General features: G+C 35.1%; 1 protein-coding gene across 1 annotated transcript in view; it reads left to right on the top strand.

Annotated features, from left to right (window-relative positions):
• Positions 1 to 14,684, top strand: part of TRHDE (thyrotropin releasing hormone degrading enzyme) — a 429,130-nt gene extending 414,446 nt beyond the window's left edge. Inside the window, exons 16-19 of the mRNA XM_062202069.1 lie at positions 2,383 to 2,550; positions 2,903 to 3,043; positions 7,425 to 7,506; positions 12,276 to 14,684. Coding sequence (XP_062058053.1) covers positions 2,383 to 2,550; positions 2,903 to 3,043; positions 7,425 to 7,506; positions 12,276 to 12,419 — 535 coding nt within the window. The 3' untranslated portion in view covers positions 12,420 to 14,684. The remainder of the gene's footprint in view (positions 1 to 2,382; positions 2,551 to 2,902; positions 3,044 to 7,424; positions 7,507 to 12,275) is intronic.
• Positions 14,685 to 27,726: the final 13,042 nt, after the last annotated feature.

Below are 27,726 nucleotides of genomic sequence, written 5' to 3'. Positions count from 1 at the left end.
TGAAGGATCCAGAACAGTTGAACGACCTGAGTGATAAGGGAGATGGCAGCTGTTGTCATTGTAAATTCTCCGCTAGTTCATCATGGAGTGAATGGATAAGAAACCCCAGTTATCAGCTGCCTCCTAGAAAGGCAAAAGTTTCACTCACACTTACAGTACCCCAACACATCTGGAATAACCCAGAGAAATAGTATATGCCTTGCCAATCATGGAACTCTGATAGGTCAACCACAGTTTAGCCGTGTGGGAGAGGGAAGAGAGAGACAACATTTGGACTAGTAGATGCCACAGGTTTTCTCTACTGCTCAGCACAGAGTAAATGGGAAGAAAACATCACAGCTCTTGGTTTCCCCTCTCAGAGGGAAGATGATCTGGGCATTCAGGGCTCCCACTTCTCTAGGGTTGCCCAAAGAGCTAGCCTGTGACTCTCCAGTCTCAGAGTTCTCATGAGTCTGGGGCGGTGTAGCCACCTAGAGGGAGAACAGAGACAGTTCCTTGGACTGCTGAATACTACAACTGTGCAAAACCCACAGCGATGAGTATCTTTGTCTACTTGATGAAGTCCCTTGAGGTTTCTTCACATTCTTTTGAACTTTTTCTTCTCTAGATGAATAATTTCCAATGTTGTATGTTTGAGTTTGCTGATTCTTCTGCATGATCTGGTATACTGTTAAAACCCCTACAGTAAAATTTGCAGTTCAATTGTGTTGTTCAGCTCCATAATCTGTTTGCTGTTTTTAGATATTTTCTATCTCTTGGTTGAAATTCTCAATTTACTCTTGCATTGATCTCCTGATTCTAGTGAGCTTCTTCTCTGTTTTGAATTCTCTATAGCCCTATTTTATTAAGGGAAATTTCTGGAGATTTGTCTTATTTCTGTGCATGAATCAGATTTGACTGTATTGAGATCTGCACATCAGTCACTTTTCCCTGTACACAGGCTTGCTTTGTATAGAAGACCTCCCCTATCCCTGCTCCCCCCAATTAGCCTGTCCAGAGACTGGAGGCCTCTATTAACCTTTTCCCTTACAACGAAAAGCTGAATTATGTTTTTAAATTATTCTTTTAGAATCTTTACTTAGTATATACTAAATTGATCTTCGGTATATAAAGATAATTGAAAATGAATCTTGATGTGAATGGGATGGGAGAGGGAGCAGGAGATGGGAAGGTTGTGGGTGGAAGGGAGGTTATGGGGGAAAAAAGCCACTGTAATTCAAGAGCTGTACTTTGGAAATTTATATTTATTAAATAAAAGTTTAAAATGCATGTGAAAGGTTTATTGTAAAATAAAAAGTCATAATTCATTAAAAATTATTCTTTTAGAGAATTTCTAGAAGTCAGTAAATAGAAAATATATACTGAAACATAAAGTAATAATAGTTAATAAAACAAATCACAATGGCAGTGTAGCTATGAAAAATTATAATTTGGGCTAAGTTTTGGTTAGCTGTTAAGATGCCAGTTAACACACCTACAAAATCCATATTTGAATTCCTGGATTTCAAGTTCCAACCCCACTCATTCCAACCTTCTACCAGTGTGCACTCTGGAAGGCAGCAGGTGAGTCTCAAGTAGTTGGATCTCTGCCACCCACATGGGAGACTTGGATTGAGTTTCATCATGGCCACTCTAGGCATTTGGGTAGTGAACCAGTGGAAGAGAACCCTTTATGTGTTGTCTATCTTTGTCTCTGTCACTTTACCTCCAAACTAACTAAATAAATAATTGAAACAGAAAATTTATAATTTATAAATAGCCAAGCCTAATCCACTAACAGTTTTCATAGTCATGTTTTAGCATATTTAATAGTAAACATATGGAAAAAGTATTTCCTACATTCTCATAATTTCCTCCTTATGTTTTTTTTACCTGTTTATTATCTCTATTTTTAGTCTTCTAGGTTCCACAATTTGAAGGATTTTGAAAAAATTCCTTTTAGAGAAAGTTATCCCAAAAAGTTAGAAAATATTTCTGTTTTATCCAAATTAGTTACTATCTTCAACCAATGTTTTCTTGTCATTTCTGAGTATAAAATTATGAAAACAAAATATTTGGATAATGAGTGTATTAATGTTGAAAATAGAAAGTGTCTTGTTTCTAATTGCTTTTTTTGAATATTTGATGTTCCTATGTTTGTTAAATATAATTTCTAGTAGAATCATAAATTATATTCAAAACTATCTTATTTTCAATAAAAGCATTGTTTTATTCATTCAGTCACAAATATTTTTGAGCACAATCATTACATAGTGTCATTCTCTTTCTGGCAAAATGTAATTAACAAAATCATCTTTCTAAGAACTTGAGACAGTATCTGTCTCTAACTCAAGTCTGTGAAGCTTTTAATTAACAGAAAACCACCATGGATTACTTCTTTAGAATACCGCTAAATGTTAGAGACATCGTCTACTGTACAGGAGTGTCACTGCTGGATGAGGATGTCTGGGAATTCATATGGATGAAATTCCACTCCACCACAGCAGTTTCAGAGAAGAAAATATTATTGGAAGCCTTAACTTGCAGTGATGACAGAAATTTGTTAAATAGGTGGGTCAATTATTTTTTAAATTAGCTTTTGTTACGGAAGTATTTTCTGATCATCAAACAACTCTGAAGTTCCTGTTATTTCCTTGGGTATTAGTTTGTTACTCTAAAATGTTCATGATAAAGAATTTTAAAGGAGAGTTTGTCTCAGCAAACCAAAATTGTGATTTCTATATCTAGAAGGTTTTTTTAGAGTTTAATTAATAATTAATTAAAGTACTGTTAATTTGATGATTGTCCCTTTATAAACAATAACTTGTTCTAATGTGATAAACTAGATCATGTAATTTTTGCAAATCTATAAAAATGTTTAAATTATTGGTCTAAAAATTTCTCTATAATTCCATCCTTATAGACTTCTCAATCTATCACTGAATTCTGAGGTGGTATTAGATCAAGATGCAATTGATGTCATAATCCACGTAGCTCGAAACCCACATGGCCGAGACCTTGCCTGGAAGTTTTTCAGAGATAAATGGAAGATACTAAATACCAGGTAATAACAAGCATTTAATCATCCATACTTGAGTAAATTAAAGCAGACATATGAAAAATAAAGGCCCTTGTGTCAGGGCTACTGTCAAACAATAGGATTAGATTTTAAAATAGTCACTCTAAATGGTTGTTGCCACTCCTGTGAAACTCAGATTTCTGTAATTCTTTTTTTTTTTTTTTTTTTTTGACAGGCAGAGTGGATAGTGAGGGAGACAGACAGAAAGAAAGGTCTTCCTTTTTGCCGTTGGTTCACCCTCCAATGGCCTCTGCGGCCAGCACATCGTGCTGATCCGAAGCCAGGAGCCAGGTACTTCTGGTCTCCCATGAGGGTGCAGGGCCCAAGGACTTGGGCCATCCTCCACTGCCTTCCCGGCCCACAGCAGAGAGCTGGCCTGGAAGAGGGGCAACTGGGATAGAACTGGTGCCCCAACTGGGATTAGACCTCGGAGTATTGGTGCCACAGGTGGAGGATTAGCCTGTTAAGCCACGGTGCCAGCCAGTTTTTGTAATTCTTTAACATTATTTACTTATTAAAGGATGATATGAGAGATTAATTATATGTGGAAATGTGAGAAAGGCAAAAAGTTTAGCAGAGCCAAAACTTGAAGATGCATCAAACTGTCCACAGTTGAAGAAACCATGTCATGAAAGTGCTGTGTCCTAAATTTTATGAGTATAGAAAAAATAAAACATAAAACAGATACAATGGTATTCTAATAAGAAATATCAATTAGTTCTGTAGAATGTTTTTTTCCCCAGAGGTTTATTTATTTGAAAAACAGGGTTACAGAAAGAACAGGAGAGGGAGAGGAAGAAGGGATGGGGGAGAGAGAGAGAGAGAGAGAAGGAAAGAGAAATCTTCCATCCACTGGTTCATTCCAAAAATGACTGCAACAGTGGGGTCTGGGCCAGACTGAAGCCAGGAAGCAGGAGCTTCATCTGGTCTCCCATGTGGGTGGCAAGGGCCAAAATTGGACCTCCTTCTTCTTCTTCCCTTAGGCCACTAGCAGGGAGCTCACTCACAGGTGCAGTAGCTGGTATGTGAACTGGCATCCATGTGGGATGCCGGCGTCATAGGCGGCAGCTTTCACTCACTACACCACAGTGCTGGCCCCTGTAGAATTTGTTTAAATTTTTTCAATATAAATATCATAAAATATCTGAAATAAAACTGTGATGGAGAGAAGAAACATTAATCATGTGAGTCATTGTATGATTCCAGTGGCACAGAATTCATTACTGGGATAGCTTGTCTCATGGTGAAAATTCTTCTTCCCCAATTTTAGAAAATATTTTATTATGTATTTAATATATTATAATACATGCTAATTTATTAATCTGGTAATCTTTATGGGATTCTATAATTAAATTTATTATGGAGCAAATTGATGTTGCATGTTCTTCCCAAACATAAATGTGTCAAGATAGTAAGCAGATCTACAGTCTTGTCTGTAGAAAACCGATGTATAAACTATTATATGTAAGCACAGATTTATCAGTTGCCCTGGTAAAATGAGTCATTTCAAATGGATAGGCCATATTAAGACATACTTCTAACTACATGTATTTCAGGAAGCACTGATATTCCAATAAGGCACATTAACCTTTTTTTTTTCATATTTTCAGTTCAGAATTTACAGTGATTTGAAGATTAGAATTTATTCTTCTGTCGTACATATTATAGAATGAGTAGTCAGATACGTAGGATGGAATTAATACATGCAAGCACTTCACTGTAAAGAATACACAGAATTTCTTCATAGGGTGACTTTGAAGGGTTACACATATGTTAGACATATATAGTTTGTTCCATACCAAAAAATATTTGGTTCCTGGTGTCCCTGTTTTTCCTCAGAATCCATGATTTCTATTTAAAAGATAGAAATATTGAGAGTTCAATGTGTCTGCAAATAAAATAGTGTTTATCTCGATACTACGTTAAATAAAGTAGTGTTCATCTTAAGTCATAGAGTGTCTTTCTCATCTGATCCTATTCCTGTCAATCTTTGAATTTTGGAGTTTATGAGGACTCTCTCCAAAATGCTCTTTTCTTCACAGGCTGCAGGTTCTTCCTCATTTTAGTTGTCATCTACTCTCAGAGTCTCAGTCACTCCCATATTGTTTCTCTAACTCTCTGGAGTCACTTAACCTTCACCTAATGATATAGGATAATTTGAGGTCCCTTGTGAAGTATGCTGTCAAAGCTCAATCTATCATTATCCCTTTGTCTTCCTTTTCTCAATAAATCTTTTAGCCATCCAGCCATTGCTCAAGCCAGAGACCTGGAAATCTACATAGGCTTCTCCCTTTCTTTTGCTATTTGTAAGAGTTAGGCTTGAGTCTTGTTAATATAACAATTCCTAGATGTTTAATTTTTGCACTGTTTTCTTACCCTCACTTCCTAAGTGTGAGTTCTTCTCTTTTGACCTTACTCTTATAATAGCCTCCATCTCCTGGCTCTGCAGTTGTCTTCATTAGTATTCATTCACAATGGCCCCTCCCTTTGTCCCAAAAATCTTTCTGAAAAGCAGAAGTGATATTTCTCTGCTGTAAAACCCTCAATAGTCCTGTGCAGTGCTTAAAATCTAAGCCTCTTAACGTGTCCTCGGCATAGCTTTGAGTCTTTTGATCTTCTATCCCTAGCCTCACAATTTTTCCCCCTTGATACTGAGCTGCTTGTAATTGTTGGCGTCTGCCATACTGTTTCATACCACCTTGCCCTTGCTTATGTTGGTCCTCTGCCTAAAATTACTTTCTTCCCTGTTCATAACTACTCCATTGAGATTCCTTCATCTCCCAGAAGCCAGTCCCCAAACCCCAAAACTCAGGCCACCTTCTCTAAGCACTACTTATAATTTTATCAGCAGTCCTACAGCCACACTAAGTACAAATTCTCTGTATACACATCCAGTTCTTAGATAACATAATACTTTCAGGAAAGACATTGTGCCCTATTCATGGTCACATGGTAGTCAACATAAGTAAAAGCAGAAGTCAGTCTCTTAGAGAAAGCTTACTTTTTCCCTAGAACATTGGCTGTTTCTTTAGCCACATATTGATTTTATTACAATTAAATACCTATTTGTCCGCATTCACTTAGCTTACTTTATTTCATGGAGCAATTCAATATTAAATTCAGAGCAGTTCATGGTGATCACCCAGTTTGGTTCCCTCTTTTACAGATGAGAAAACTAAGTTCTCCAGAAGCTAAATTAAGATCCTACAAGTTAGGACAGCATTAAAAAACCTCTTCCAACAGTGCTGTTCTTTTGCTTCCAAAATCCCATAGTCTTACTTTTTTGTCTGCTTATGCTGGTTTGAAGAGTATGATAGCCCATGGTAAGCATCCTTAGATAATAGAGACAATTGGTAAAATGAGAACTCTCCAGCTCAATGACCCAGTGGTTCCTTGCCTTGGATTCTAAGTCTAGTAAAATTGTGTTTGTGATACAAAGAATGTACAATTCAAATGCGCGGTTAGATATTGTAATATTTTTGGGAACATTTTTGCAAAGTTTGGTTTGCTTTTTAAGAGTGAAATCAGGGGCTGGCTCTGTGGCGCAGCAGGTTAAAGCCCCAGCCTGTAGTGCAGGAATCCCATATGGGCTCTGGTTCAAGTCCCAGCTGCGGCTGCTGCACTTCTGATCCAGCTACCTTCTCATGCACCTGGGAAAACAGTAGAAGACTGCCTAAGTGCTCGGGCCTCTGCACCCACGTGGGAGACAAGGAAGAAGCTCCTGGCTTCTGATCAGCTTAGCTCTGACTGTTGCAGCCATTTGGGGAATGAACCAGTAAATGGAAGACCTCTCTCTCTCTCTCTCTCTCTCTCTCTCTCTCTCTCTCTGTCTCCACTGCTCTCTGTGACTCTTTCAAACTAAATGAAATAAATCTTTTTTTTTTTAAAAAAAGAATGAAATCAAAGAACATCAACATCGCCCATGACTGACCAGACCCAGGAACCTGGGACATGACTGTTGTGCCCAGCTTGGTCCTGCAGTCCATCTTTTCTTTGTTGTGATCCTTTTCCTGTAAAGTGAACCAAGGCTGTTTTATAGCTGAGCATTGCTCCTCAGGCCTTGGCCTGGAAATATAAAAGTGATTCCTAAATCCAATTTTAGAGTACCCCCATTTTGAGAAAATTCACCACAGTTTAGACTTCTCTGAAGTACCATGGGACAAATCAGGTGGGATCTGCTGAAAATGCACAGCCTTACCTCTGTGCGCCTCCTTGACTCTACAGAAACGACCTTGTATGCTCAGAGATGCAGCAATCTTTGACACATTGATCAGATGCAACCCGTCAGATAGAGTCTAAAAAATCTTTATAGTAAGATTTCTTAAATTACTACCTATATTGATGTGAACATTTTTTCTCTTTTGAGGTATGGAGAAGCATTATTTATGAATTCTAAACTGATCAGTGGAGTTACAGAATTTCTTAATACTGAGGGTGAGCTCAAAGAGGTAAATATTTCAAGATGAGTTCTTTTTTTTTAAACACGTGAAGTTATATTTTATTTCTACCATTTCTTTCCAGCATACACCCATTCCTTGTACACACACACACACAAGTACAAAATATTTAACTCACTATTTGCCAGGTATATCTAATATAATAAGCATTGAATAGTTACAAAACATGTTTGAATGTAATGATGTTCAAACCTGGAGATGTAAAATTCTAGATAGAAATGTATGAAACAGTCATCTATCTAGATGATTCTGTCAACCCAGTTTTGGATCCACTAAATAACAAAACAATTACATTGATGATTCAGTATTTGTATAAAGAACTAAGGAATAGACCATGAGTTTCACTGCTCTGTGGGCAGTTGTCCTATTCAGACAATGGGTAACTAGACATGGTAATAAGGCTTTCTGCTATCCATTCTGTTGAATGGAATGAATTCATTTGTCTGCAAAGGAGCTTATATGGCAATACACATTGAAGTTAATAGTTTATTTTAAAACTCTGTGTACTGCAATTAAAAAATAAGTTTACTTAATGAAAACAAACATTTTTAATGGTCTACTATCCATGTTGTAGAATGTTTAAAATTTCATTTTTTCTGTGGTTTATTTCTCTGGAACTTTATAAAGTTCCAGATCAAATCATTTTAGTTTTGGTTTTTTTTTTGTTGTTGTTTTTAACCATTATATCTATAAAAGAGATTTGAAATGGAGAGGAGTATGTAGATAAGAAAAAGGAACAAAATATAGATTCTTTTGATTGGTTACAAAGAGTTGAGCATCACCCATTTATCACCCTTTCCTCTGCTATTCTGTCCGTCATAAAGTGTAGCTAATATTTAGCACTGAGAATCATGGCTCTTTCAGTTTTCACTGACAGAATGCTTGATGCTGCAACCCAGAACTAATCACAGTGACCAGCATTCTCCTAGAAGCACCCACCCTTGTAACTTGCTTAATATCATCTAATACTTCCCAGCTTCTTGGGATCATTTCCCATGACTAACTTGGATTCTTTCATACCGTGTAAGCTAAGTCTCTGATTGTAATGATTTGAAATTCTGTTTTTATCCCTGCCATGTGTGTTCCCAACCCTGAAGGATTTAGTTTTGAAAGCCCAAGAATATTTTTTACTATATTCATGTTTTTAATACAAGAAACTAAATGCAAAGAACGTTTTCATACCCAGAGGAAGCAGAAAGAACAATTAAATTAATGATTGCTTCCAATTTTCTCTATATTTAAATGCAGTATGTTTAGTGGCATGATTTTATATTCAACAATATGAGAGTGTAGTCATTTAAGTGAACACACAGTTAAAGCTTTCTCTCCCTTTTTCCTGTCCCTTTTTCTCTTTTGTGTTCCTTCTCCTCTTTTATCTTTTATCCCTTCTCCTTCCCACCTCCTCCTACCCTTTGTCCTTTCTTCCTCTATCTCCCTTTCCTCCAGCTGTCTTTTTATGTTGTCCTTGGTTTGGAAATACACAGGCCCTTGAAAAAATTCATTTAAAAGGACATACTGATCATTTTACATATGTCACTTACATATTTAAGTTTTTATATGTCATCAAATTACCATTTTAGATGTTACAATGGGTTCCTATCATGAACGGTGTAATTTCAAAACTGCAACTAAATTGTGGCTTTTATTCCATTATCTACAAAGCAGCTAACTTCACAATGCAGGCTCTCAGTGGAATGAATGATGAACCCCTTCACTACAGATTCCTTGCTCTTTCTAGTTTATCAGCTGCTGCCTGAGGCTTTTTCATACTTTTGTCATCTAATTGTTGTCTGTAGGACTGGGGAACACTATTTTTGGGTAAGGTGAGGGGTTATTGTATTGAAAATAACACCCACTCCCTTCCTTAATGAGAAAGGGCTGAAGACAATCTAGTCACATTCTCCCGCAGTCCCTGGGCTTCATAAGTAGAAAACCAATTGCTCCCTTTGGATAGGGCATACTCTTATTTCTAAGAGTTTGTGGATCAAAGGAATCAGCGTCTTTATGAATTCTGAGAACTTATTTGAGATTTTAATGATCCTCATTGGCTTTAAGGGCATTCACTAGAGAAACTCACCCTGTTCCATGGACCCATCCCCCAAATTACATTCTAGAGATCATGAAACTGGAGTTTCTTTTTAATTGCATGAGATCAGCCATTTGAACAATATTTATCTGTAAGTTAATCCATTATTTCTTTAATTTTCAATCCTGGAGGCACTTGCCATTTTTTCCACACAAATGTCATGCACCTGTTTTTCCTGTTTCTTGAACTCACTACACAACACAATTGAGGAGGAGCATAGATCCTATGCATCACTGACATCCTATTTACACTGTTTAATGTTGGATATATAAACCTTATTAAGGGCAATAGCTAATTCTATTCATTAATATATTTACTGAGTATATTATATTTTACCATTTATTTTAATAAGAACTAGTGATATTGGGGTCTAGAACACCCTGAAATAATGTGTTTTTTTTTAATTCCACTTTTTTAATAAAGAAACTAACAAAAATGCCTGACATGTTTATGCTAAGATTTGAAAGCACAAATAACATTGACATCTTACTAAAAATTGATTTATAAAAGTGTCAAATTTGCACCATTTTAAAATAAAAACTTGCAAATGGCATACATTTTAGGAAACACAATTTAAAAAGATCTACTAAGCAGCAGAAAGCTTACCAAAGAGCTAACAAAATAAGCAAAATAACTAAAAGGCACTGTGGCCATGCCCTAGGGCGGGCGACTGCTTCCATCTGGTGTCTGCTCTGTTGTGGAGGAATACAGGCTATAAGCTCAGTATATGGAACTGTGAAAGTGGACCAGATGTGTTCTGATGAACAGTGATTCTTTAGATGCATTCAGTGAGTCACCTCTGGCTCCCTGTACTCATGAGGCACATACTTAGTGCATTTAAGTCGTGATTTAAGAAATGAATCTCTCAAGACCTATTAGTTAAATTTCCTATTGAGTGTGCTCTTACACAATAAGATGATCTACCATGCTTGTGTCACCAACACATTCATATTCAAATCCATAGTTTTCCTTTAAAGAGGACCTAAGAGTTGTATTCGTGTGTTCAGGCTATTTTGTTGGCTCATCAATGGTGGAGAGCATTTGCCAGAGTTAAATTTGCCAGTGTCACTTATTGCTCTCTGGTGTATTCAGTGGCTGCCTAGGGAGAAAAACATAAAGATGTAGAACATATTTTAAGAAGAATAGTGTATATTTTTCATGATTTATATGTAATATGTAACTAATACAACTATAATGCCGTATTTTTAAATAAATTAAACCACAAGATTCAAAACAGATCAAAATGTAATATCAGTTGCTCTATGGGTAAAGACAGAATATAATACAATGTATTACGTGTTAATCAGATAAAGTTCAAACTGTGAATTCAAATGATTCAACTACTCCCATTAGACTTTTCATTTATGTGTGTATAAATGCTATATATGTAAGTGTCTGTGGCACAGTGCCTGAAATATTAGATAGCCTATAAATTCTAAGTCTTTCCCTTGTTTCTTTTTCCTTCATATATGTAATTTTTTTCAAATGTTAAATCAGCTTTAACAACATCACCAATAATCTTTGTTATGCATTGGATTTTTTAGGTTTGTTATAAAAGCACAGTGGTCCTGTGTAGGACACAGCTCTGAGATAGGATACCAATGCTACTGAGCACAGAGCTTTATAGAAAAGTAGGGTTAAACTTTGACAAAAATCCCATCAATATCAGATAATCAAATAACTGTGATAAGCTATCAATGAACTAATTTCTAAATTAATTCCAGAAAGTATATTTACTTGTAGTTTAAACACCCTCTGCACCTCATTTCTCCCTGCTCCTGAGTCAGTCTTGATGTACTGCGTTTCCTTCCTGGCATGTCCTCCATGTGGTGCCCACCATGTGGTGACTCACACCCCACACACTAATTATACCACGCAAAGTGTCTGTGTTGCAAGCTGATTTTTCACATTTGTCTATTAGCATCTCAATTGCTGGTTGGTTGCCAGTTTCTTAAGACATATCAAACAGAAAGAGAAACTGTTAGTATTTAACCTTGAAATAAAATCCCTGAATATATCCAGAGTATGTGAACTCTAAATAAAATCTTTTATCAATAAAAATATGACAAAGCATCCTACAACCATAACTTAAATGTTCAAATTCTGTATCTCAATGAGACTATATGTCTGTTTCATTTTTTCTCAAGCTAGTCACCGAGGTGAATGCAGTGTCATTAGTCATCCGGTCTTCACAGCACCATTTCTTTCTCTCCTACCCAATAACTTGTGGCAATCCCTTGACATCAAGGATAATGTCACGTCCTATATTGTGCATTTAGAAGAGATAGACTTTCTCTCTACAAATGAAAAATAAATATTCACTCTCCTATTCAGTATTGAATGCTATTTTATGCGTTGCTTATACCTTATAGTTATTACTAGTTTTTGCCACAATACCATCAACCTATTTTAAAAAGACAAAAACGTTTGTTTTAATACATACTCATGAACCAAGAAGTTGAATTTGGAGCTGTTCACATTGTGATGTCCAACCTTCCCTTTCAAGACCCAAACCTGTTACAATTCATTTCATTTCATAACCAAATTTGCTGCTTAATATTATATATAAAACATCTGCAGTGATTGTAGCACTTTATTTCAAATAGGTTCTTGTTTATACATATTAGACATTTTTAAACATGCACATTTACCATTTTAAAATTTGTATTTCCAGCTAAAGAACTTCATGAAGAGTTACGATGGGGTAGCTGCTGTTTCTTTCTCACGAGCTGTGGAAACCGTGGAAGCCAATGTGCGCTGGAAAATGCTTTATCAAGATGAGCTTTTCCAATGGTTAGGAAAAGCTCTGAGACACTAGTATGTGTCTCTTATAAACAACAACTCAACTTGGAATATTTTGAGACAACCTGATTTATGTTGAACTAGAAAAATGTGCTCTGTGGAAAATGGCCAGATTTTCAGTGTTAATGGATGGGAGGATTTTATTTTTATTTTATTTTTTGTTTTGGGATATTTTTTCTTTATTTCATTCATTCTGTTTTGTTTCTCTACTGGGTGTTCTGCTCTAAAGAAACTCTTGCAAGTGAAACTAGCCATGGTTGCTTCAGCTGTACATTTCTTTCTGTACAGGACCAAATATGATAGTGGTGCATGTCTATATTGCAGTCAGTTTGGAAAAAAATATTCATAATATGCTGTGCATGGATGTGTGGTCTTACCTGTGTTCAAGCATGCTTATTTAAAATGTCCAATGTTGTATGTGAATCTATGTTACATCTAGGATGGGCATTATGCAAAGCACAAAGATTATCTATGACAATCAGTGTTGCAATGAAAGAAAATCTAACAAAAAGGAGTTATATTCTCAGTCCTGGACAATGACAGAGGTAAAGAAACCCTTTAAGTGATCGGTGTCACTTATTTCAGCACTCGGATTGTATGACAATGATTACTGTGTTGCTAACTCAATTTCTTTGAGTTAAAGCTATATAGGCATATAGATAGTGTAAACATATGTGTATGTACATAGGGAAACCCCATATGTATATAGTATGTTGTACACTGCACATGTGCAAAGAATATCTTCAGATCAAAGAAAATTTATCTCTTTTTATAAACTTAAGGACACTGGGAACAGGTGTAAAAGAAGTTATCTCAACATTATTCTTTCTATTTATTAACTAAATTTCTTAACTGTCAAGATTTTTCATCTACTTTCTGATCAATGGTCTATTCTGCTGTATGAAGATGAGTTGAGACAAAATATGTGTATAAACTAACCACACTTCTAATTGTCCGAAGTGGCTGCCTCTCATAGATTCTGTCATCATTTTGGTCAAACTTACGATGGCATAAAACTATTGTGCAAACTTCTATTTATCAGTGCTGACAAAGTTTTTATTTTCTATCTTGTTTGTATTCCCATTTTGTGTTGAGTGATCCAGAGATTTAAAATTTCTCTGTGTATTGTTATTTGTCTGTGTCCATTAAGCAACCATACCTCAAGTAGGTCTGTTAGCATTTATGACCTTTTATGCTAGTTGTGCCATCCCTTAGGGTGAAAAGATACTTTTCTTCTGTCCAAAGTCTTTGTTCTGGCACTGACAACTCTGTTCTACCTGGGAATTTTGAAAGGAATGTTCATGGCTATGTGTTATGTAACACAAGAATTTTTTCCATGGTATTCTCACCCAGTAGGCCAGTTCTCCATGCATTACATAGATGTTTCAAAATTAATATTTTATGTTTACCATTATAAAATATGAATACAACTATTGTACATAAGCCAAATGTTTGTGGACAACTTCTATGTTCTTGAGGTTTTATGATCCCTAAAATCAGAAATAATCATTTCAAATACATGTGTTCTAATAGTCAATGAATACTAAAATACAACAACAACAAACTAGACACTTTAGAAAATGGAACAATAATGGAATTGAAGTTTATTGAAAGAAGAGCAATTTCCTAACCCATGGAATAAGTACCACCTGAAATTGAATTTTGTCAATTAAGCAATTATTATCTATTACTCATTTGTAACTTTTGCAGCACAACCTTGCATTAAAATGAGTTTTAAATATCCTAAGTGGAAGTATCAAGGCATGTAATGCTTAGTGTAAAATCTAAATGTAGGTAATCCAAAGTGATGAAATGCAATTCCTATGCATCACATTTATGAAATCTTTAATGGATAAGTTATGATACATCACAATAATAAGCATCACACTGCCATGTAGGTCTGAAACATGCATTATATCACCACTGAATTCATGTAATAGAGGAGACTAAAAAATAGAAATATCTGTCTTCTTTGCCGTGAACTACTGAAAATTTTTGGTAGTTGAGGCATTTTTCTGACAAATCATCCTTTTCCAGATATTAGTTAAAAGGGCTTTTATAGTTCTTTTTCCCTCCTTACTGTTAATAATCATAATATTTTTCAGTATTTTAGTGGCCTTGAGCAATTGTATAGCTATAATATCAAATCCTATGTGTATAATTATGTGGAATGTTCAATACCTCATCTAATATTGTTCAACAATATAGTGGTATCAATGACATTGAGGTGGCATTTTTGTTCTACATATTTTCAATAATTTATCCTTTTCAATGATGAAATTATATTGGGCTTTAACATTTTTAGTTTAAATAACTAATATTTTCAAAATAAAATAATGATATCTCTTGGAAAATTCTGTAAAATATAGTTATAAAATTCTATTTTCTATTGAGAGTTTTTATCTTTCCTCTCTTCTTTGATTAATAAATCACATATACGCATGAAATAACAAATTTTTTAACATGTCTGACATCTAATATTGAAAATGTACCAGGGCAATATATGTACAACAGCAAAATTTGGTTTCAGTTAGAAAGGACGAAATTATTTATCACACTATATATTAAATAATCTCAAATGATTTGTAACTAAGATTCCTCATTTTTACATATTTTATTTCTTAAAATATTCTTATAAGGTTTTGAAGTTGTAAAAATATATAATCTCAGATTTTAAAGCTGGTATCTATAATGATAGGTCCATTCCTGAGTTTCAATAATAGGTATTTTATCTGGGCCTTGAGTTCACTTTGGTTTATATTATGTCTGGGACACTTATAGCATAATACTGAGTTTTTATAGCAGAATAATTTACAAATATTAGAACTTTAATGTCTTACAAAGCTTTTTGATTATGCTATGTATTTATAAAATGCATTTTATTTTCAAAGAACTTTTCACTTCCACTTTATTTGAATCTTCAAAAAAACATGATAAATTTTATTAGTCCTAATGTTCTGAAGAGGAAACTGAGACTCAGAATAGCAATATCAACTATTTAAAATCATATAGTTATTTGGGGAACAGATAAAGTCATTTAAATCTCTCAACACACAACACAAAGTTCCTAGAACTGAAATATAAACATGTGTTTAAAATAACTCCTTTCCATTGCGTTAGTTGGAGGTTTTTCAATTTTGGAACAGTATCAAAATGCATAATTAAATTATTTTCTACTATGCTATGATTTAATTACTTTTAAAAACTGTGTATCTAATTTTCATGTTGTCCAACAACTGAATGACAAAGTTTATCGACATCTGTTTTTTTCAGTATAACTACTCAAAAAATGGAACAAATAATTTAGTTCATTGATTATACTTTCCATTTTGTGAATTTATAGAATATTGTTTAAATATAACCTTAAAATCAATAATTTGCTTTGCTTACCACATAAATTTTTCTAACACATTTATCTATAATAACCTGGTCAGAACACAGATAAAATGGTGTCCATTTAAATCAGTTTAAATAATATTTAGTAAAGTACTTATGAGTGTGTACAAAGTGGTGAATAAATAATTTTTGAGGAACTATAATCCTGGATTAGATGCAAAAAAGGTATTAATAAAGAAGTATATGATAATACACTTATTTAAAAATCTGTCAATTAAAATTTCAAGCAATTCTCTTCATTGATGTTGGAGAGGCTAAAATACCACAGTTATTCTCTCCTGAGCACTTGCAAGTGGTGAGCATATATATGTATTAAAGTAACAGAAGCACATAGAATGAGAAATTAGGATTCCCACACCTATTGTTTCCCTTTATCAGAGATCAGGGGTGAATTATCATTGACACTACTCATTATATATTGACATGATTCAATTTAATTAAAGCAGTATTCATTGAACACTTTTATTTCACAAGGGACTTAGTGAGACAAAGGAAAGAAGAGATGAATGAGACCTAAAGGAACTCACATCCCAGTAAATGAAGAAAAAAGTGAAAAGAAAAGAAATAATGATCTAATCAGAAGAAGGGCACCATGGAAACAATCACATGCTGCAGAAGATGAAGTAAATCCTTTTTAGGTATAGGTAATATTATCTGATGATTTTTGTACAGCCATCTAATTTTAAAACTGTTTGATTTCATAGCACCTAACTGTGTTTCACAGACATCTGGATCATTTTGAAATGATAAAAAATATTGTTTGTATTAATTAACATGTAAATTGGGATAGCATTTATCCTTAAAATTATTTAAGCAATTTAATAACATCAGCAATTTGTAAGATGCTTAATCCACTTATGAAAAAGTAACTCAAGTTTTCTAAAGTGGTTTAGCTTGTTTTATGTATATTTATAATGTGTTAAAGTTAGTCATATATTCTTTAAGGCAGATTCAACAATATTTATCCTGGGCAATAATTTATTTCATCAAATTAGTGGATGTCAAGTTGAGTGCAAAAATGTTCTTGAAAATTATTCTAGAATTTCAAGCTTTAATTATATAAAAATAGCCTTCTGTTCAATCTATTTGAATTAAAAAGTTTATTTTTAATATTTTGTGTAATGTGGTATAGGACAGGAAAAGTTTAACACACATGTACTTTCATAGCTTTTTTCAGTTAGATTGTTTGAAATTTTATTTTAAAGTTTATATAGGGGAAGTTTTTAATTGTCTCAATGTTTTTTAAAGTAATTGTTGAAAAGGTAGATTCTAATGTTAAGTATAATGCATATATAATGGGATGAATTTTATTTTTAAGATAAGTAGTTCACAAACTGGCCCTACTACTAGCAAACGGTATGATTTTTGCCAAATTTTGAAGAGTTCACTATATGGCTTTTTTTTAATATTTAATACTATAAGGATAGTAATTTAAAGTTATCTATCTTTTCGATATTTCCTAGTTCATGTACTAACGCATTGAGAAAAATGGCAATCGTTCTTCATTTTATTCTGAGTTAAATGTTTGTGTCGTATTAAATTTTAAATGAGTTAGGATATAGGAAAGTGAAAAAATTTGGTTTTCTACTAAATGCCAGACACTTGTTGAATATTATCTCACTTAACAATACTGTGAAATGTCAATAGTTTTAATTTACCAATGAATAAATGAGGCTAAGAGTTCTTATGAGTTTTCATAATTAACTGGTGGTATAAGCTGGCATTCAAAACTCTGCAAATCTAAGTCATTCTGGTTTACCTTTCATTTCTTAACAAGGTTACTTTACACATTCTATAAAAAACTTTTCATCAAAATGTTTTACATTAGTGTGTTGTGTAGTGGATTTTAAGCTATTATAGCTAATTAGCAAATATTCCGGCCAATGAGCCATGAAAAATCAGTGAAAAGAGAGGGTGGATTGCAAAACTCTTCACCAGGAGACCACAAAGATGAGGTTAAACCGATGTCTCTGCATGTGGAGGAAATGTGTTAGTCTACCAGACTTTCCTTTCGCCAAGCAGTGAGGTTCGAGAAGTGTTTCTCTTTCTCCTTAGAACTATAGATGGACTGCAACTGCTTGATTTACTAGAAGTTACATTTTCAATGAGCCTGCTATGCGTAGCTATAGTCTAAGATAACTGCTTTGACTTGCCTCCACACAGGTCAACCTGCTTCTAATGGCACACATTTTTCTTATGTCATGTAAGTAAATGAAAGAGTGAAATGTTTTATAGAAAATATGGCAGTGGAGTTAAGAACATCTGCCTAGAATGTGCAGTGCATTTATTTTCTAAGTTAATCTCTCGGTAGCTGTCCTTTTAACCTGTGCTGGGTTCACAGTATTTCATGCTTTTGTCCATAATTGTGTTCCCACCTTCACATAAGCTTATGACCTACTGGGTGAGAAATTCATTAGTAATTTTTTTTTGTTATTTTCATTTAAAATAGGCTAATTCACTGTCATTTCTCTAGTTCAAAACATTCTTTAAATGAATTTCTCCTCAAATGTTGTGTTCTGCCATTTAAAATATTGTATAATGGTAATCTCATATTATCCTTTTAATAGTTACCTCTTTAGTACCATATATGAACATATTTGCCACTTTTGTTGCTATATTTTAACCTCTTTGCATTTTTCGAATCTTTGAAAATAGATTAAGGCTATAAAACTAAAAGAGATTAGGACTTGGAATTCATGCATTGTCCGGTTACTTGAATAGTAGCAGAAATTTTGCTTTTGAGGTTTCATACTTGCTTTCTGGACACCACTGAATTTATCAGATATTCATTTAAACACAGTAGATGGGCCATTCCTAATGAACTTAAGTTTACTCAGTAACAAAGCATATTTTCCTAGTCATTCTCCAAATGAACAGACATTTAAAATATGCCAAATGAAAGCACTTTTTTTTTCCTTTTTACTATTTCATGATTTGGGAATTAAAATGTAGCTGTTTTAGTAAATACAAGTTACTAAAGCATTTACCAAATAAATAATCTTATGTTAGTTTGGCAGATAAATGTTTTTTATGATATGCTTTTAAAATTACTCAGTAAAAATTGAATCAATATGTATTCAACATGGAATTTTTATTCCATTCTGACCAAGCACTAACAAAATGAGTTTTTCTAAGTGAGAAAATTTCTCTTCTGTATTTTAAGCAGAAAAAATTTGAATTTTGCCTCTGATAATAAAATTTTGTACAGTAATGTGTAATTCATCACTGTCTTAATTTTCTGATATGTGCAGATAAGGCTAAGATAAATAATACCTCTGCTCTTTTATTATGCTTTTGTTTTTACTTGAGAATCCATTTTAAAAATTCTGAGTATATATACTGCTGATGGCCATGAATAGAGGAAGAAAGAATTGCTCTCTTTGACATGGACTTTTTTCAAAAAAATACACATGTTGAAGCTAAAGAAGTATGTATTTGTGCTATATTGTAAAAAAAAAAAATCCGATTCAGTCTCCTTTCTAATTATAGGCCTTAAGAATAAATGAAATGATCTGTACTTTGGTAAAATGATTTCACCTGAAATGAATTTCAGATTGCTTTTTAATAGGCTTTCTGCATTCGACATACTGTCAGAATCCCTGAATTTCAAGAACAGTTTTCAATAACAAGACTATAAAATATATATGATCATGACAACATAAGTAGTACTCAAATATATTCTCCAATGCCGCTGGGTTTTCTTCTTCCAAAGAATTGGCCAGAGAACATTAGAACTTGACTCTGCATAGCCACTCATTTGAGCCTTACACAATACTTTATAGGCTGCAGATAATCTGCTGCTGCTAGGAGCATGAAGGTATGAAATGAAAGAGCTTGTGAGCCAAAGTCAGGAATACTCCTATTAGTCAATAGAACTAGTGTCTATGCTTATGTGTGTATATGTAGCCTTTAATATGTAACACAAAAATATGCAATGTGTAATATTATATGTATATTATGTAAAAGTATACACACATGTATAATGCATGTGTGTGTGTATATATGTATGAAGGGTTTTCAAAAAGTTCACAAAAAGACTGCATGGACCTCAGAAATTTTTGCACAAAGACAAACTTAATGCATTCCATTTTCACAAACTTTTTGAAGTTTCTCATATATGTATTACATATATGTTATATATACACATAATTTATTTCACTATCCAAATGATAATTGTGCTGCAGAACAATCATGTAAGTCAGAAAATGAGCATTGAAAAATATATACTAAGGGAGTCAAGCATGAGTAGCATCTTTACCTGGAGAGCCTGACTAGTGATCCTTAAATTTTATCAGTGTGATAGCAGAGTTTCTCTAAGGATCACAAGAAAGCTAGCTGAGAAGCAGAGTCTACCCAGCCCCCAGCTCCATGTGATGTGGTCTTCTTTATTTTTAGCATATTGCAGGTGACTGTGTTCGAGGTGATCCATCTAGACTACATGTTAAGAAACATGCACCATGGGGCCAGTGCCGTGGCTCACTTGGTTAATCCTCCGCCTGCGGCACCGGCATCCCATATGGGCACTGGGTTCTAGTCCCTGTTGCTCCTCTTCCAGTTCAGCTCTATGCTGTGGCCCGGGAGAGCAGTGGAGAATGGCCCAAGTCCTTGGGCACCTGCACCTGCATGGGAGACCAGAAGGAAGCACCTGGCTCCTGGCTTCGGATCGGCATAGCTCTGGCCATAGTGGCCATTTGGGGAGTGAACCAACGGAAGGAAGACCTCTCTCTCTCTGTCTCTCTCTCTCACTGTCTAACTCTATCTGTAAACAAACAAAAGAAACATGCACCAGGTACAGTGGTTCTCTCCCAATCAACTCACCCAACTAGCTTTCAAAACACATTGATGCTGAAGCCATAATCTTATATCAATTAAAGAACTTGTAGGGGCAGTGAGGGGACAGATGCCAGCATTAGCACTTTTTTAAGCCACGCAGATTATTCCAATATAGAGTCAGGGTTAAAAACCACTAGGTAGAAGGTACCAAATCGAGCATGATGTCATTTAAGCACCAATTACAGAATGCTATCCAAAGAGATATCCAAACAGTTTCTAATGTTGTTTGACACTCTTCACCAACTACAGAAGTAAAAAATTTGTCCTCAGTTGGCTTAATGGTGAAAAGCAAAGAAGACGTCAAACAATTTACTTCCATGGCAGCGCTGTCACAGTGCAAAGCCAAGAGAGGTTCAGGTTCATCCATGTTGGTGCATCATCTTCCCTCTCTTCTGTCTCACATTCTCCTGTTGCTCGCTTGGTCTCATGACATTTCTTCTACAGTTTTATATGACTGTAAATATGTGTGATTACATTCACATCTATTATCAACACTAACAATTTTTCAGCTTTTATTTTCTTCTGAAATGCAAGAGAATGCCCATTAGGAGGGCTTTCCATTAAATGATGGCACCATGCTCAGCACGATTTCTTGTTCATTTTGCAAACTCTGGAAATTGGAGATCAGACATGACAACAAACCAGCAGAAACGATTGTTATACACCATTGTCATCAGAGATACTGTTCCTTCTTCTAGTTCTTCTCCATTGTTTGTACTTTACGCTCCCTTTTTCTATGACCTGTCAGCTGAGCACTGAGCCTTTTTCAGCAACAGACACTGTGTTTTTCACTTGACATTGCAGAAAGAATAGTCAAAGTTTTGAGCTCTTTCTATATCACTGTGCATAATAGAAAGTGACATGTGTTCCTGGGATTGTCAGACAAGACCCAAAGGGCATCTGGGTACATTAAAATTGCTTGGCTGTGCTCTTGAGTCCACGCGTTTGTCGATCCTTCAGTTCTGTCTTCCCAAGGACTTAAAATTTACTTCCCTTTCCTAAAATCTCTAGTTAATTAGACATTTCAGAATACAAACTAAGCCTATTCTTTTTTTCCATAAAAAGGGAAATACAAATATTGTCACATCTGGAATATTTTAGCAAGCTTTTGGAGAGTGAATCATTTAATTGCATAACTTTTGAGCCTTATCTGACCAAAAAAAAAACTAATCTTTCTGTCTTCTTGGTATTCTTTTCATCCCGTCTTCCACTGTATATGTTGTTGTCTACATAGGATTTAGTATTGAACCCATTTTCATACTGAATAGAAGTTTTGCTGTAGAGTAGGCACTTCTAAGTTAGGCACTTCTAAGTTGTTTATTTTTAAAGTATATTTATTTATAGAGAACAGATTTCGAGTATTTAATGTATATGTTTTTTTTAAGATTTGTTTATTAATTTGAAAGCTGGAGGTACTGATAGGCAGAGTCAGAGAGAAAGAGAGGTCTTCCATCTGCTGGTTCACACCCTAGATGGCCGCAATGGCTGGAATTGCGCTGAGCCGAAGCCAGGAGCAGGAACCAGGAGCTCCTTCTGGGTCTCCCACATGAATTCAGGGGCCAAAGGACTTGGGCCATCTTCCAGTGTGTTTTCAGCCCTAGCAGAGAGCTGGATTGGAAGTGGAACAGCTGGTCTCGAACCGGCACATATATGGAATGGTGGCCTTAGCCGCTACACCACAGTGCCAGCCCCAATATATACAGTTTTAAGAACATAGAGATACCTCCCACACTTCTCCCTACCCTCCTTTCTCCTTCCTTTCTTATTTTTCTTTTAATTTTGCAATGACATGCTTTCAATTTATTTATCATGACAAACCTCTACTAAATAAGGCACTCAACAAGTAGAAAGTAGAAAGGCCATAGTTCCTCAGGAGTATAGACTAAGGCTATAAACAATAATCAAATCTCAAGATGTCAATTCCACTGATATACAGTTTTTTGTTCCCTGTATATTAGCTAGCACAACTCAGTAGCATTTATTAAGTCATCAGAGTTCTTTTGCTGACTAGCTTCACTGAGACATTTATGACAAATTCAGCTCTAGCCTAAAACTCCAACTGCCTGCTGGGTAAACTGAAAGAAGGAAATGCTTAATGAGCACAGATCTATGTAGAAGTCCTAAAGCTAAATCTTAACAGGAGTGGCTCCATTCCAATATTACTAGGTAGACATACATCAAAATTTAGAGCAAAAAATGAATGAGAAGGTAAGTTCACAATATTAAAGATGGAGGCGGCCTTTAGCAGATAGAATGTGCAAAGATATGCCAGTGCATAACAGACTCCAGGCAGTTCAATTACATCACGAATCTATACTTCAAAATGTTCATGGAAAAAATGAACTAAGAATAAGTTTATATTGATGCAAAATGTTTTTGAAACCTGTGCACAGGTTTATCATAATATATATTTTGAATAAACTTTTTGATGTCCCATCATATTTTATGGTCAGCAGTAACTCTGGTGCTTGCTTTATCTAAATATCTTCCAGTGATATTTGAGTGAAATAATTGAATGAAATAAATGGAATGTTTCAGATGCTATGCCCAAGTTCCAAAGAAAAAATATTAATTTTACTCTTGTTCAAGTTGCTTATGAGGAGCCCGAGCTGCTGATGCTTATGAGGTACGTGTGTGTGTCTGTCTGTGTGTGTGTGTGTGTGTGTGTTGTTTTTGTCAAAAGTAGAAGGAGGGAAGAGGAAGAGGAAGGAAAAGTTAAGGACAGATAATACAACTTTATAAGAAATAGAAAAAGATCCCATCCATTGGTTCACTCACTCCCTGGGCTGGGCTGCACAGAAACTACATCAGTGGCAGAAACCCAGTTAGAGATATCACCGCTGCCTTTCAGGGTAGCATTTGCAGGAGGCTGGTATCAGGAGCTGGCGCCGGGTACTCCAATGAGGGGCCAAGTATCCTAACCAGCATTTTAACTGCTAGGCTAAAATGTACCTCAAACACAACTTTTAACAAAGCATATTTTCACATGGAAAATTTAAAATCTCATGTTACACATTAAAATAGTTTTAAATCTTTTAGAATTTATATTATTCACCAAATTTGCTTAATTTGCTATTTTGAGAATTCTCATCATCTTGTATCTGAGATATTACCAGTGATTTAGAGAAGAGTTTTAAAGTGGAATATTATTTTTGGTTCAATAGACAGTGTCATGAGTTTCTAGAACTGTCAAATAAGATTCAGTAGCTATCTAGGTACATAGGAACTTTTGAGTTGAAAAGGAAATATCAGAACTTGACTTTGAATAAATGAAGCTGAAAAAAATCAAGTTGTCCTTTCTGGTTAGTAACAAAATAGGGTTGCTGAAGTTAGAGGTGATATGTGACCATGCTTGATTTGTAACAAACATGTTTTAAAATAGGGTCCCCAAGTGTTAAATTTCTCATCACTTTCAATTTCTTAGATTAACTTGAGTGAAATCAAATGCTTTGCCTGAACCTTGTGCACAAATACTTCATTTGCAGTAACTAGAAATGTGTACCTTACCTATGTTGGATTTATCACTTGATACGTTTGATTTTGTAATACAGACTGCATAGGTTGGCCAAATTGCAAGAACTGAGTAAAGTATCACTCACTTTGCCCCAGGTCCCGTACTTCTAGCAATGCCTAAATTTGCAATTTTCTTATTGCCTTAACCCTCATAGATCTTAAACTCAATTAAAAGGCCAAAATATAAACTGTTACACCAAATTGCAGTTAAATATTGCCTGTTGCTTTACAACCAAACCAAAAAAATTAATATTTTATTCTCATTAAGCTTTTTCATGTGAGAATTTTGGAATCCCCATCCTGGATTCCACTGTAATAACCTTTATATACGTGCATACATACATACATGCATGCTTGCATGTGTATGTTCCACCATAGATTCTATTGAAATCATGAAATGAGATTACTTTTCTTCCCACAGACCATCGTGCCAACATACACATTCTGATGGTTTTTCACTTGGTTACATGTATAGATCCAGAATTTTAAATTTAGCCCCATATTTATATGGGGCTTCTTTGTGGGAGAATTTCTGTATACTTAAAGCCTATGCACTGCCTCCTTCAGGAAGGGAAAGGAACATGGAACCAGAACCCTACATTCTGTTTCTGACCCTATTACTCCAGTATCTCCAGAAAAAGAAATGGCAACTACCAATACAGCATTTGGCCAAAAAGTATTTTCTCTGTAATGTCTTGCCAAACTTTTTGAAGAGGGATGGTATAGAAATTTTTCCCTTTCAATATTTTAAAAAACAGTTGAGGGGCTGGTAGTGTGGTATAGTGGATAAAGCCACCACCTGTAGCAATGGCATCCCATATGGGAGCATCCCACATGGATGCATCCCATATGGGCACTGGCTGGAGACCTGGCCGTTCCACTTCCAATCCAGCTCTCTGCTATGGCCTGGGGAAGCAGTAGAAGATGACCTAAGTCCTTGGGCCTCTGCACCCACATGGGAGACCTGGAAGAAGCTCCTGGCTGCTGGCTCCTGGCTTCTGGCTTCATATCAGCCCAGCTCTGGTGGTTGTGTCCAATTGGGGAGTGAACCAGCAGATGGAAGACCTCTCTCTCCCTCTCTCTCTCTGCCTCTGCCTCTGTAACTTTGCCTTTCAAATAAATAAATATTTAAAAAAAGAAAAGAAAAAATAACAGTTGAATAAACCAATTAGAAATCATAAATTATAGTAGCCATTAGTTTACATTAGAAATTGGCTTTAATTTTTGTCAATTTGAACTCTTCCTTCTCTGAACAGATTCTGTTTTTTGTTGTGTATAGTCATTACTGACTATACCATTTATTTCACATTTGTTTGATATTTAATATCACTGCGTTTTCTTTCCCAGCTAGATTATATTTTTTGACAATGGAGATAGTATCTATTTCCACTTTTGGTCAGCAACTTCAAATATAATAAGTTCTCAATCACATTTTCTTCATTGAGAACAAGCTCAGTGCCAGTCTAAAAGCCAGTAGCTTTTCAGTATGAACAAAAGTAGCAGAAAGCAAGCAGGGTTTTAGGAATTTATAGGTATAACTTGAATAAAAAGCATTGATCACTTTAAAGTATTCCAAAGCTAATGCTTTAAAACTCATTCTATTCCTTTAATTTGTTCAAAAGCATCACTTTAGGGTAAGATTTCATATCGACTTTGACCCACTTGGCAGAGAAAGTAGAAGAAGTAGATAATAAGATGCTGTTCCATGGCACATACATTATAGTAATTCATTTACAGTATGAAACCTTTGCCAATGATAAATGCATGTTACTGTGCTACAATTATGAATGTACCTTGGCTTTTCAACAATAAAGCTGCCAAAGGTTGCAAAGTGCACATGGGAGAAAGAAATTTTAGTTCAAAAGCTGAACTTACCAAGAAGTATAGTTTTTTTTTTTCCTTAAGTGTCTATGTGACTTTTTAAAGGCATTTTTGTTCATTCTTAATGGAGATTATATGGGTTTTTTTAAGGCACACATTCCATTTAATATTCTTTTAGTTTTAAACATGATTTTGCATGCATGCCACCCTTTCAAATTATCTTCAGATAGAAAACATTCACAATGTCTCCCCTATTGCCACAAAATTTAAGTACATTTGAGAAAATGATGGTGCTTATGGCTTTGAAATTCTTTGCAAGATCTTGGATTGGACTTGTAAATTTCTCTTAAGCTTTGTTTCCTTGGTATTTTTAGAAATTATTTTTATTTTAAAGGCAAAGCAACAGCAAGAGAGATATCTTCCACCCCCTGAATCACTTTCCAAATGGGCACAATAGCCAGGTGTGGGCCAGGCCAACACCAGAAACCAGGAACTCCATCCAGGTGGATATTAGGGGACCAAGTATTTGAGCTATCAAGTCTTTCCTCCCTGGGTTCACAACAGGAAGCTGGCTTGGAAGCAAGACCAGAACTCAATCCCAGGCACTCTGGCATGAGGATGCAGGGTCCTAAGAGGCAGCTTAATCCACTGTGCCACAGTGTACACATGCACACACACGCATGCCTTGATATTTTAATATGCAATAGAGATCAGGTAGAATTAAATAATCTGGGTCTCATGCCACCGCTGTGCCTTTTAATGTTTATTAAATGGTACAAGCCCAGGCTCACTATGGAACTAATGAATGGAAAATCTTTGCAGACCTAGCTAGCTAGATGATATGCCAATGTGAATGAAAGTCATATAAAGCAGTTATCCAGAATATGCCTGTGCAAACAACAATTATAGGTTAACCAATATCATAAACGAGTATAAGGAAAACATTTGGTATATATTTTGAGGCTACAATTTAAAAAATCTGGGGAAAGTTTTGTGGAGTAAATGGATTTGACTGCTTCCTATGGTTTGGATAAGGCAAGAAATTGTAGGAACAGGTAAAGAAATATTTGATAATATAGCAAAATAATAAATTATAAAAGAACTTGATGATCTCTCTTATTCATCTTCATTCATCCAAGTTGGATAAAGGCTTTGGCTAACTTTAATTCTATCTGATCCAATGTGAAAAAAACTTATTTTGAAGACTATTTTTAAAAGATTTATTTTTTTACTTAAGAGGTAGGAGAGAGAAAGAGAGTGGTCTTCCATCCACTGGTTCACTCGCCAAATGGGCGCAGTGGCTGGAACTGGGCCAATCCAAAGCCAGGAGCCTCTTCCAGATCTCCCACATGAGCGCAGGGATCCAAGCACCTGGGGCATCTTCTGCTGCTTTTCCAGGCCATTAGAAGGGGACTGGATAGAAAATAGAGCAGCTGGGACTCAAACTAGCACCCATATGGTGGGATGGTGGTACCATAGGCAGAGGCTTAACCTACTATGCTATAGAATTGGCCTCTTGAAGACTATTTTTTGAAAGTACTAATTACTAGGGGAGGAATGTAAGATACAAGACAAATGTCTTCTAAAAGATCAGTGATACAAATAAATAATAAGAAAGAAAATATAACAGTGCTTCAAAATTTTTGTGAAAATGAAATTAAAATATAAGTTAATTTTGGTGCAAAACTTTTTTGAAATCCATGCAAAGCCTTTTCATAACACATTTTCAGTGAATTTTTTGAAAACTCATGTAATCAAGT

This window comes from Lepus europaeus, chromosome 10 (assembly GCF_033115175.1).
Source record: "Lepus europaeus isolate LE1 chromosome 10, mLepTim1.pri, whole genome shotgun sequence".
NCBI classification, from domain to species: domain Eukaryota; kingdom Metazoa; phylum Chordata; class Mammalia; order Lagomorpha; family Leporidae; genus Lepus; species Lepus europaeus.
The sequence above is the reverse complement of the archived record's forward strand: the minus strand, read 5'-3'. Positions and strand labels throughout refer to the sequence as shown.